The following is a 13,089-nucleotide window of genomic DNA, read 5'->3' on the forward strand; positions in this document are numbered from 1 at the left end:
ATGTGGGATGAGGGGGGGGGGTAACGAAACATTCCCATTTTTTTAAAATATTGTGCCCCTTTTAGATATTGAACCAGTGACCTCTGGACTTCAAGTCTAGTGTGCTGACCATTACACCTCACCAGCATCCACCGCTACAACTCATGCATTTAAGATCACCGTCAGAAGGTATTACTTGGGCCTGTGAAGTTTGTCAGCTATAAATAAATCGTCAAGTACGTGATGTTTTCAATTATGTTATAACTCAGAGCTTCATGTAGAATATGTAATAGTCATTAAAAAATAATTCGCCAATATATTTGGAGGCTTAAAAAAAAGTCGTGATTTATAAGCGCGAACGTCAATAAATGTAAATTCGTCGCCATAAAAATGTTAATTTGTTCGTATTGTTATTTTTTGCTCACCCTCACTAAAATCCAACAAACTAATCAGATATTTAGAGATGCATGCGGTGATCAATTTATATTCATACTTGTTTAGGCAACTGTTTGAGGGGCAGAGATAATTGACCGTTTTTCTAATCTTCTTCAAAGCCACCTGACAAAAGATCGATGCATATTCTTGGTTCTTTCGGTAAAGTCACGCAGAAGGGTAATAATAAAATAATAAAAATATCAAACAATACAATTCTCACGACGTTTCAGCCACGACGGCTGCTTGCGTTGTGGCCGAAACGTCGTGAGAATTTTATTATGTTTTATTTTTATTATTTTATTATTTTCCTTCGACGTGACTTTACCAAAAGAACCAAGAATATGAATCCCTGCAGTCACGAAAGCTTTAAATCTAGGATTAGAATGGCTTCACAGAGACGGTTTTACCGAGGGCGCTGGGGAAGGGTGTATGTGTACGTATGTAGGTTTATTAAATTAATCCCGCCTCTGTCCACCCACCAGTGTAAATGGGTGCACTGCAATTAAGTCGATCTGCAGGTTGCGTATGGCGGGGTAAAGTGCGGGTACTCTTTTTCCAACACGTCTGTTGAACTTCTATGACGCCGTACGTAGCCAACCGTGCAAATCGGAGGTGCGGAGGGCGGGGAGTGCGGGGGTAATGATACTTTATAAGGGGGCATTCATGAATGCTACAAAGAAATCCGCTTCCAGATTGTCACACTGGATTGCTCTCCTGTCGGGACCCTTTCGATCTGACTGTGCGACTCCGAGTTCTGAATAATGGCGATTTTCACTGCTAATGATCCGCTGTGCCCGCCCCAAGGAGCGCATTTAATTGAACTAAAATCACCAGACAACCACCATCTTTTCCACTGCTTTTCGTTTGTTTGTGGGAAAAGAAACCCCCACCCCCTCTCTCTCAAATGACAACCCCCATAGCATCATTTTAAAATGGCCTATGATCAAATCAACCCTCCATGCTCGCGATCTCAGTCAGACCTCAGAAGCTAAGCAGGATTTGATCCGGGACTGCGTTTGGGATGTGGGTGAGAAACGTCCACGAAAGGCGGGTTTGATGGGCGTTGTGGGCAGGAGAGGGAATTGATCGGATATCCTGCACTGGTCACAAGGCATAGGGGGAGGCCCTCATTCAGCAGTAGAATGACAAATTGGGCTGCAAATGTTCATTCCTAAACGGTGCTTTGTAAAGGGGTTAGAACAAAGCAAACTCTTTGAGAATTAAAACAAAATGGCGTTCACAGCAAAAAAGTATTTCGACATACTCGGCATTTGAGTCGAATGTGGTTACTGTATTTTTTTTATAATATTAGCACTAAATATATATATTTTTTTTATGAAATATGCTATTACTTACACTTTATACATCAATGACCAAAGGTGAACCGAGGATGAGCGATTCACGTAGCAATTGCACCAATTGGCCCTTTTACAAAATACAATTAACCTTTTTTTGAGGAGGAATAACCTGAAGTGGAGAGTGGTCAGTTAGTCGTTATCTTACAACGGCTCATTGAGGACTGCCAAAGTGTACATGAGACTCACCGCTTGTCACCACACGAGGCCACTAGTGCGGCGGGGGGGGGTGGGCATTTGGAGAAGTCTCAGCTGGACATTGGCACGGGGTGCCTGCCGGTCTGTCTTCCAACTGGAGAACCAAAAGTACTAGGATTGCATCAGGATGAGCGCCTGTGTACATGGCCACGGTGGTGAGACAGTGGCAAAAAGCATTGCCGAAACTAGTTCAAAGCACAGAGCAGTAAGCATGTGATCTTGTTTGCCTGATATGTTTGCACTTACTCATCTGATCGGTCTGACTTTATTTCGCATGTGGCTTCCAAGAATCGTGGCTCTGGCTCATTGCTCAAATGTTCAATATCGATTGACAGTCGCGTATGTCCCACTCAACATCGTAATTCTCCTGAATTTCACAGAACATAAAAAAATTTACATTTTGTAAAAACTTTAAAAACATCCAACGATCGCTGCAAGAAATGGGGATTTCTCTCAGGGGAAATCAACATAAATGAAAAATATTTAAAGAAATGTGCTTGTGCCTAGGTTTAAGTATATATATATCATAACACTTTTTTATGTATGTTGTACGTGTGTTGGATTCATGTTGCAGCACTTTAAGCAGCTTTTGGAGGATATGCATGCACAGGGGGTGGCAGATTTGTCAAATGCCCTGGAGGAAGGCTTCGTGATTTTGGACCAGGTAAGCTCAGCTTCAGGCCACGCCTGTGGTGTCTTTTTCATGCAAAGCCCTGTTACATTCATCTCGACAAAAGTCCAAATTCTGAAAGGCAGCGTGAAAATGTGTACAGTTTAAAATCACTGCATCCTCTTCCACCGAGCTGCATGAAATCCATGACCTCGTGATTTGCAATGATTTGCATCTCTTCCATTCCTTTCTCCAAAGTGTATTGCAAATATCATCTCCCTCGCCTGCTATGCAGGAGTTTGTGAGTTCGATCCCAACCCTGACGATGCCTGTTGTATATTTGGAGTTTGTGTGCTCTCTCTCTCTCTCTCCGCATGGTCGCCTGGATTTTCTCTGGCTCCTCTGGATTTTCCTTCCACATTTAGAAATATGCATTTATATTGTTTGGCTGTGAGTATAAATTCCGACATATGATGATAAGCCACTTCTATTAGCTATCATGTTGGCCAGGTCGCGTCTGAAAAAGAGCTAATAACTCACTGGGCTTTATCTGGTAAAACAAGAATAATAATAATAATTCGAGTATGACAGGATATGCAAAAATCTCTATTTCTAACTTCTACAGATATTAGTGCACCACCTTGTGTCGTAGAATGGTCCCAGAAGATGGTGTCACCTGAACTATTTCTGAAATCACCTTGACAGATGTGGTTGCCAACACGCGGGGCACACCGTCTGTGCCTCCTTGAACTGAAATATCTAATTATTTATCCTGGAGGAATCCGATGAGCTATGAAGCTCTTTTACACAGATGTCTAGTAGGGGCAGGTCAGAACGTGATAAAAACAGACAATACAAAAACACGATAGAAGTCAGAAATTTAAGGAAAGGTAAACAAATCACTTAAAAATGCATACAAATGAAACTAAACACATTTTTTTTTATCTTACCAGGTAAAGTCCAATGAGCTATTCGCTTCTTTTTCAGAAGCGACCTGGCCACAAACGATAGCTCAATTAAGTGGCTTATCTTGTGGAAATGTTATATCAGCCAACGACTCTAAATGCGTGTCTCTGAATGTGGAGGGGAAAATCGGAGGACCCAGATAAAGAAATCTACACGACGACCACGGGGAGAACTCGCACACTCAAAACATACAGGCATCAGGCTCGGCATCGAACCCCCGACCTCCTGCACATGCAATACAACCACCCTTTGCACAGACCATCAACGCAGTAGAATCACAGCTGGCTACCCAGGTTTGAACCTAGAATCTCAATTATATTAACCCCCCCCCCCCCACCACCACGATCCACCAGGCCATATTTTCCGTCTAATTGAATGTTAACAACAATAACACGTGTCCAGCACCTTGCACACCACGCCGAGCTCTACCATCGGTGCTGTGACCACGCTTCGCTTGACTCTTCTGCAGTTCAACGGCACGGGGCAGGGTAGCATATGCAACCAGGCGCTGATGGTCGTCACCGACGGAGCCGTCGAGACCTTTGCCGAGGTCTTTGAGAAGTACAACTCGCCCGACAAGAAGGTACAATTCAACTGACAACACTGGCCGCCTTCACGCTTTTAGGAACTGCTCTTTTCTTTTTCGATTTAAAGCTTTCGTGACTGCAGGGATTCATCTTCTTGGTTCTTTCGGTAAAGTCACGTAGAAGGGAAATGATAAAATTATAAAAATTAAACATAATAAAATAATTCTCACGACGTTTCGGCCACAACGCAAGCAGCCGTCCTCAGACGCTGTCTTTCCGACAGACCTGGTCTTCACCTGAGGGCGGCTGCTTGCGTTGTGGCCGAAACGTCGTGAGAATTATTTTATTATGTTTCATTTTTATTATTTTATTATTTCCATTCTACGTGACTTTACCGAAAGAACCAAGAAGATTTCGATTTAAAGCTTTCGTGACTGCAGGGATTCATCTTATTGGTTCTTTCTTATTACTTCCCTTCTACTTGACTTTACCGAAAGAACCAAGAAGATGAACCAAGAAGATGCTCTTTTCTTTCTTTTGTGCGACGCAGGGTGATCCATTTATAGACGACCCACTCTAATAATACGAACAAATTCTACACTGTTGGGTTGCGATTGAGAGCTGCGAAGCATGGATTTCCTGCACGTGCAACAAATATGTGGCCAGCGTGGAAGAGTAGGCCAAATGCCCTCGAGAAGGGTTCTCCAGATGTCCTTCTAGTCCCTTCCTCCAGCAAGGGTGTGAGCAAGAAATTACAGGTCTGCACCTTTATCTTTTAGCTTGACGATGGGGTTGAAGCGAAGCCCTACTTTATTTCATCGCAAACTATGGAAATATAAAATTCCAACATCATACTCGCCTTTCCTGACTAAATTTCAGGAAAAACCTGAGCATCGATGCAACTGTTCATCAGGAGGACGCTGTTTGGAATGCTTGGACATTATTGTTTTAAAACATTGTAACGTACACCTTTGAAAATTGCCAGCGTTGGTTTAGGCGCCGAATTATTATATTTCTACTCTCCAAAGGCAACATTGAGAGGACACACGACTGAATCTAAAGCTTATACTGTAAGTAAATTAACTTTAGCACTTTGATGCTCCATTCGTAGGATTCGGTTACTAAAGTGGCTTTTTCCAGGCAGCTTCAAAATGAATTTAGAGGGCTTCACATTCCATTAGCGGTAATGGGCTACTACCAACAGAGATGTTCCTGGCTGGGCCAAGCATGTGGCGTAGCTTAATGAGCCACCCGACACACAATTAACAATAATTATAGTTGATGTAGTGCGTCCGTTTATTCTGAGGTAAAAAATATATATCCACGTTTTGGGCCTTGTTAAACTCATATGAAATGTTATAAGTCGACGTAGAGGAGGCCCAGGACTGATTCAGATAATCACTGGTGATGGGCGTGGGCAGGAATCGAACTCTGGTCACCAGGTTCGTAGCACTGCGTGCTAACCACTACACTACCGCTCCTCACATTATATACAACACACACACAAATTTTCATTTAAAGCTTTCGTGACTGCAGGGATTCATATTCTTGGTTTTTTCGGTAAAGTCACGTAGAAGGGAAATAATACAAATATTCATATTTTTAATATTAAATATTGTTTTATATTTTTATTATTTCCCTTCTACGTGACTTTACCGAAAGAACTAACACACACACACTTTATTTTAATGCGTTCCGTTAAGGGACGCAACCGCGTGTGTTTCGTTAGCAGAGATGCCGCCGCAATGCAATGGTTAGCACAGTGGACTTGCAATATATTGAGGTCGCCCGTTCATTCTTCCGTAGTGACAGTTGAAATAATGAGCCGGGTTTTGAAATTCCCTTCCCCCCCCGCCCGCCATCACCAGCTCTGTTCAGCCTGTGGGGTATGAACGAGTTCACCAAATTTAGTCCATCGGCAGGTCGCGTGCAGTGGGGTACAGTGTCCGTACTCCCACGTCTGGCTCGTGTGAAAGATTAGGCAAAGTACCCTCCGTCGAGCGCATCTTCGTGGAAACCCTTCTTGTCAGCAGTGGGTGTGAGCGAGCAATTGTAGAGCCGCGTCTTTAAATGTTTCTTAACAACAACGATAATAACGATGGCACGAAGGCGCAAGCGAAAGAATGACAAATAATATATGTCGTATGATTATTATGGTTGTTGTTGTTTTTATTACAACTCAACGCGATCCCGGCAAAAAAGGCCGATCACAAAACGTGGCGGGTGGGAAAGCAGCCCGATTTGGGCACGAGCAGGACACATTGATGGGGTCAAGAAAAATTGTGGGGCTCGCTGACCCCACCCAGATGGGGACCACGTAGGGTGGACATGAAGGTTCGTGTGGGAGGCGGGGGAATAACAAATCATCTTAAAGAGAGCGGTACAATATGGTCGGGTGACATTGTAAACAATTTGCACGTTAGCTGAACCAATTTGAATGGAAGGGGCAGAGGCCTATACTTTAAGTTTTTTTCGGTAAAGTTACGTAGGTAAAAAATAAAATAAAATAAATTAAAATGAAAACAACTCAATCAAATCACGACGTTTCGGAAGCAACACAAGCCTCCTTTTTTTTTCACTACAGCAATTTTGCTGTGGCGGTTCCACCTGAAGACTGAGGCTTGTGTTGCTTCCGAAACGTCGTGATTTAATTTAGTTGTTTTCATCTTAATTTATTAAATTTTTTACCTACGTGACTTTACCGAAAAAAACAAAAAGTATGGATCCTTGCAGTCACGAAAACTTAAAATCTAGGGCAGAGGCCTACTTGACGGAGGAGGGATTGAACGGACGGATAGAGACGAGGCCGGAGGAAGGAGGCACAAACACGGAGCCACGTGACGATTGATTTTTCACGCCGAGTGACGGCTGCTCTGAGAAGCGGAGCGAGTGCAAGGGGTAGACAGAGGGGGTCCTTCGTTTACCTCATCCCCTCAGCTCCCGTGTCCATCTGTGCTTTATTTAACCGGCGCTGGTGGAATTTAATTTGCCCGTTGGGAATGGTCCGATGGGCCCCCCCCCCCGGCATTACAATCGCGTGTTTTTTTCTTCATCTTCTTCACAATTTTGATCGCTTTCATTAAATTGTATTTAATTATCATTCGTAAGTCAAGATTCGTGAGGGCCTCAGAAAAATTAATCGTGTGAAGCTGCAGTAAAAAAAAGAAGTGTAATTAGGTTGCGACCACTTTATCGTTCATTAATAACGCAGCCTGTATTTAATACGCTAGCCAATGGTGAATGGGGACTAAAGCATGTTTTGTCAAAATATCGAGGTGAGATACGAAAGCCGTTGGAGTCAATTATGTGGCTTTTTAAAAAAACGCAACTTACGTCAAGATTCCGCAGAGGTCAGAGGGAACGTCCTATTTTCTCCGAATTTAAACGAAGCAGCAGCCCTCTTTAAATACCTTGAATTGGGGTCCATTCCATACGATTAATTCTGCCTTTCATAGTGAGGCCAACAGTATATATTAGAGAGCTCCAATTAAAATGCAGCTCATTATAGAGAGAAGAACAGCGAAGTTGTTCGCTCTAATTAAGCGTGAAAGGCGTTTTTTTGTATTGTAATGCTAATGAAGACACTAATATGTAAGTGTACATGCGTGCATGCATCGTGGATATTCTATTTCTGTCAATGTCCTGTGGTGACATTCTGCGAGCACTGCCTTTCACAGGTCCGCATATTCACCTACCTTATTGGCCGAGAGCAAGCATTTGCCAACCCAATCAAGTGGATGGCCTGTGCAAACAAAGGTAAGTCGTAATCGATACACATACAGCGCAGTATAATACACGTCTACCGGCCGCGTGCAACAGCAGTAGAGAGTGGCGGTCGGCTCAGTAACTTCGTCCATCCAGGGTCGATAATATAAGTACTATTTTACAGGGATGTCAACAGTGGTTGCCTTACGATATAACTCGTCCTACACCATAGAAATATGGAATTTCCACCCCTGGCTCACACATACAAAAGGCAAATGTAATGCTCACTTCACCAGAATTACTGTTTTGAAAGACACTACTCAATAATGTATCGCAGGTAGGCCATCATCATCATCATCGCGATCCATGGGATATCCACATAGGTGTCCACTGCACATTTCGTCAATTCATCTTCTTGGTTCTTTCGGTAAAGTCACGTAGAATGGAAATAATAAAATAATAATAATAAAACATAATAAAATAATTATCACGACGTTTCGGCCACAACGCAAGCAGCCGTCCTGCGTTGTGGCCGAAACGTCGTGAGAATTATTTTATTATGTTTTATTTTTATTATTTTATTATTTCCATTCTACGTGACTTTACCGAAAGAACCAAGAAGATGAATCCCTGCAGTCACGAAAGCTTTAAATCGAAATTTCGTCAATTGTTTACACTTTCTTCTGTCGTGTGCCAATATGCTCAAGTAGTGCCACATCTTTCTGACACCAATCTCTGATCTTGTTGTCAAGCCATTCTCTGTTAGGGCTTCCTCTCTTTCCGGTTCCTTCCATTCTTCCCAAACAAAACACACTTTTAATTCTCCCGTTGTTGTCCACCTTGTACAAATGTGTCCCAAAAAGTGCCAGTCTCCTTCTCATTACTGCCTACATCAGGTCTGCTTCTATGTGGGCTTCAAGAGACTCGGTATGCAATACAGCGCATAAATGCCGCCCAAGTATCATCGTGAGCGCACTGGAATTACAATCCACGGCAATTAAAACGATGGTCCAGGTTTCTTGAATCCCTCCGACTCTGTCCACCCAGCAGTGAAAATGGGCACCACCACAATGAAGTTGATCGGCAGGTCGTGCGTTGTGGGGTAAAGGTGTGTGGGTGCCCCCACCTCTTCCAAGACATCCGGATGGGGCTCTTTAAAAGCAGCCACTCGTGGATGCCCTTCTACCCGCAGTGGCGTGATCCAAGAAATTGCAGGGCTGCACCTTTACCATTTGCTGCAACGCTTGCGAAGATCTGCCACTGCCTACGTGACACAGTATGCATGTGCAAGCAGCGAGCAGGGCTGACTCTTGGCTCATAAAGGACAAGGACTCACTCTGCCTTCACGTCCGCGTAAATTAGTCCCCATGGCTGAGAACGATCCGTCCCTGCGCAAAATGTCACAGCTGTATTTTGTTCCCCAATGATTCCTCTGAGTCCATTTTTGCATAATCCTTGCGTCCCGCCGAAGGCAACACTGTGCCACTGGGAGGAACGAACGAGACGCGGCTGACATCAGCGACGTGGCTGAGCAAGGGAACACTCTGGGTCACTTTTAAAAAAATGTATTTATTCATTCCGTTGGCATGGCTGGGTGCTCAGGCGTTTCATCTCACGTAAATCATTATTGATGTAAATGACACGACACAAGGACAATTTTAAAAAATGCTGGACACAGAGTAAACAAAGTGCAGTGATAATGGAAACTAATTCCCGATACCTGTAACTTAGTTTTCTCTCGTGCAACACAGACTGCAAGATAAGCAGAACACCACACTGTGAAACAAGATGGATTTTTTTTTGCAACAATGTGTGCTGCTCTTAAGTGGAAGAGTCACCAATTTTCTCGCCGGGCTATTTGTCTAAGATCCTGGGCTCTTTGCCGTTAATGAATTTCTGCCCAAATCAGACGCATAAATCACAGCGAACACAAATCCAGTTGCTACCACCATCTGTGGTTTAGTTTTTCCTGTGTGCATCGCTCATAAAATCACGTGGCTGCTCCTGCAGTTGTAGTGCAGAAGTTTTTTGGAAACATTTAACTGAACAAACTAGATTCGAAGCTTTCGTGACTGCAGGAATTACTCTAGGTTCTTTCGGTAAAGTCGTGTAGAAAGAAATTAAATAAAATGCAGGCAAATTAAATAATAATATAATTTAATTTATTTCTACGTGACTTTACCGAAAGAATCAAGAGTAATTGAACTGAACAGCCTACTTTCCACACCACAGCATTATTGTATGTTTAATCTGAAGCCGTTCAAGTTTTCTACATCAATGCTGATATTAAACGTTAAAATTACACTATCGTACTTGTTTAAAATAAAAAAAATCAAGTTTTGCTGGCTGGCTGGATGATTTCCCGTGCACCGCCCAGCGCGCATTTTGATTGGCTGGAGGCCATGCGCCGCCCAGCTCGCAGAGGGGAGGGGCACCCAGGTGGCCGGCACACAGGTAGGGGGTACGTGGTGGGGGGAGAGGTAGGAGAGTGCGTGGAGGGGAGTCGAGCGAGATGAGAGGGGAGAGGTAGAAGAGTGCATGGAGGGGAGTGGAGTGAGATGAGAGGGGAGAGGTAGGAGAGTGCGTGGAGGGGAGTGAGATGAGAGGGGAGAGGTAGGAGAGTGCATGGAGGGGAGTGGAGTGAGATGAGAGGGGAGAGGTAGGAGAGTGCATGGAGGGGAGTATAGCGAGATGAGAGGGGAGAGGTAGGAGAGTGCGTGGAGGGGAGTCGAGCGAGATGAGAGAGGAGAGGTAGGAGAGTGCGTGGAGGGGAGTGAGATGAGAGGGGAGAGGTAGGAGAGTGCGTGGAGGGGAGTCGAGCGAGATGAGAGGGGAGAGGTAGGAGAGTGCGTGGAGGGGAGTCGAGCGAGATGAGAGGGGAGAGGTAGGAGAGTGCGTGGAGGGGAGTGAGATGAGAGGGCAGAGGTAGGAGAGTGCGTGGAGGGGAGTAGAGTGAGATGAGAGGGGAGAGGTAGGAGAGTGCGTGGAGGGGAGTGAGATGAGAGGGGAGAGGTAGGAGAGTGCGTGGAGGGGAGTGAGATGAGAGGGGAGAGGTAGGAGAGTGCGTGGAGGGGAGTCGAGCGAGATGAGAGGGGAGAGGTGGGAGAGTGCATGGAGGGGAGTGGAGTGAGATGAGAGGGGAGAGGTAGGAGAGTGCGTGGAGGGGAGTAGAGTGAGATGAGTGGGGAGAGGCAGGAGAGTGCGTGGAGGGGAGTCGAGCGAGATGAGAGGGGAGAGGTAGGAGAGTGCGTGGAGGGGAGTAGAGTGAGATGAGTGGGGAGAGGCAGGAGAGTGCGTGGAGGGGAGTAGAGTGAGATGAGAGGGTAGAGGTAGGAGAGTGCGTGGAGGGGAGTGAGATGAGAGGGGGGGGGGGAAGTAGGCAGCAGAGTGATCTGCAGTGCTCTGCGCTGTGTGTGTGTGTACGCAGGCTACTACACACAGATCTCAACGCTGGCCGACGTGCAGGAGAACGTGATGGAGTACCTACACGTGCTCAGCCGTCCCATGGTCATCAACCACGACCACGACATCATCTGGACCGAGGCGTACATGGACAGCACGGTGAGTGTCACGGCCGAGGGGCTGGCGGCCGTGACCCCCACCCGACGACCCTCTTCACCCACCCCGCCAACCCTTCGACGTGCACAGAGGGGCCGAGAAACGCGGCAACGCGGCATGGGTGGCACACCTCGCGCGCCCGATTAGCGCGGTTGGCTGCGTACGGTGCGAAAGAAGTGCAATTGTCATCTCACTCTACTCCCCGCCCCGCACCCTCCTACCTCTCTCCTCACTCCACTACCCTCCAAATACTCTCCTTACCCCCCCCTCTCTCTCATCTCACTCCCCTCCAATAAAAAAAGTGCCACCTAGAAACTCTGTCTCTGACTCGTTGGCACTACATTTTCAACAACGTGGTTTGCTTAATAATTTATTTTGTGATGCTGCATAAGCACATAGTGCTTTATGTCCTTTCTGTGCTATGAAGAAGAGCTTCTTCTTTTTCGGCAAGGCTAATGTAGATGCACAGCAATAACTAAAGTTTAAAATGTATGTGTTTTGAACTTCTTTTGCACCGTACGTAGCCAACCGTGCTCTTGGGAGGTGCGGGGAAAGGATAACAAACTAAAATCATTCAGATGGTGAAGCCAGATAACCACATGAAGAAGGGCCATTGCGATTATATATTCTCCATTTTAAGGCCACTGTTATTGATGAATGTGAGTTTTGTTTGCTTGCTTTTTGAATAATTTTGCGGCCCTCGCAACGTGTGAGATTACCACTGATTTGGGGATTGTGTTTTGATTCTGGGTTGCTGAAATACACTTTTCTTTCTCTCCGAATGGTTGGCTATACTTTGTGCATGCTGGCTATTCAAATCAACAGCTGCCCCAAGCCCAAAAGGTAAGATCACAGCAAATACATTTTACTGCAGGGAAACCAGTAATAATAAGATATGCTGGTAATTTACCAAAGAAAGCCTCACTCAGTCTCAAGACATTTTTTTACGAGGGTCCTGCATTGGGATGTTTGGCCATTTACATTCATGAGCATTTGGCGCGTGGGAATAATTTGCTGAAGAAAATCTATGCATCCGAGGGGATTGCACTCAAAGCTCCGCACAGATGGATTCACTTTGCAGACAGACGCGATTCAGAGAGGACCAACTCTATCCGTGGACTGCACCTATTGCTTAATGTCATCTGCAGTTAATGCAGTTGTGTCGCGTTGTCTTTGCTAAATCGGCAATGAATTATCTCCCGCTATAGTTGGACCAGCTCAAAAATAGCTGATTCCAGCTGTGAATTTTTGCGAATTAAATATCCACCTCTTTAATAATAATAATAACGTGAATAAAGTTAATATTAAGGTAAACAGAGAGGGAAAACACTTGCCTGTTGACGCTTTGCAGCCCTTGAAATGCAAAGGCGCACTTTGATTGTCAACTGATCGATAAACGAACGAGAGAGAGAGAGACTCGCCGTGGCATTTGGTGTGCGACCCCTTGAGCCTGACGCTCAGTAAGACGCACTTCGTGGCGCTTTGAAGATATCAATGCCAGTCCGCTCCACCGTCGTTCCACCGCGCGACAATTAGTCCACCTCTTTCTCATTGGCGACAGAAGAAGCTACTGGAACCTGCGAAAGAGTCATTGGCACGCGTCGCCGCGCAAGCCATCGCAAATACGTTTAAATAAATAATTTGCAAACTCGCCTGTCAGATAAATGTCACGTTTTCACGAAGGACAATGTAACGTAACGTCAATTTGTTGCTATTGTTGTTGTGTTGTTTAAACTTTCAGCCGTAGTCTCGCGGG

General features: G+C 45.1%; 1 protein-coding gene across 1 annotated transcript in view; it reads left to right on the forward strand.

Annotated features, from left to right (window-relative positions):
* Window positions 1-13,089, forward strand: part of LOC144729953 (voltage-dependent calcium channel subunit alpha-2/delta-3-like) — a 118,375-nt gene that overhangs the window by 42,021 nt on the left and 63,265 nt on the right. Inside the window, exons 10-14 of the mRNA XM_078610382.1 lie at window positions 2,542-2,631; window positions 4,013-4,126; window positions 7,748-7,826; window positions 11,203-11,336; window positions 12,159-12,176. Coding sequence (XP_078466508.1) covers window positions 2,542-2,631; window positions 4,013-4,126; window positions 7,748-7,826; window positions 11,203-11,336; window positions 12,159-12,176 — 435 coding nt within the window. The remainder of the gene's footprint in view (window positions 1-2,541; window positions 2,632-4,012; window positions 4,127-7,747; window positions 7,827-11,202; window positions 11,337-12,158; window positions 12,177-13,089) is intronic.

The sequence above is a fragment of the Lampetra planeri genome, chromosome 34 (assembly GCF_965212315.1).
Source record: "Lampetra planeri chromosome 34, kcLamPlan1.2.h2, whole genome shotgun sequence".
NCBI lineage: Eukaryota > Metazoa > Chordata > Hyperoartia > Petromyzontiformes > Petromyzontidae > Lampetra > Lampetra planeri.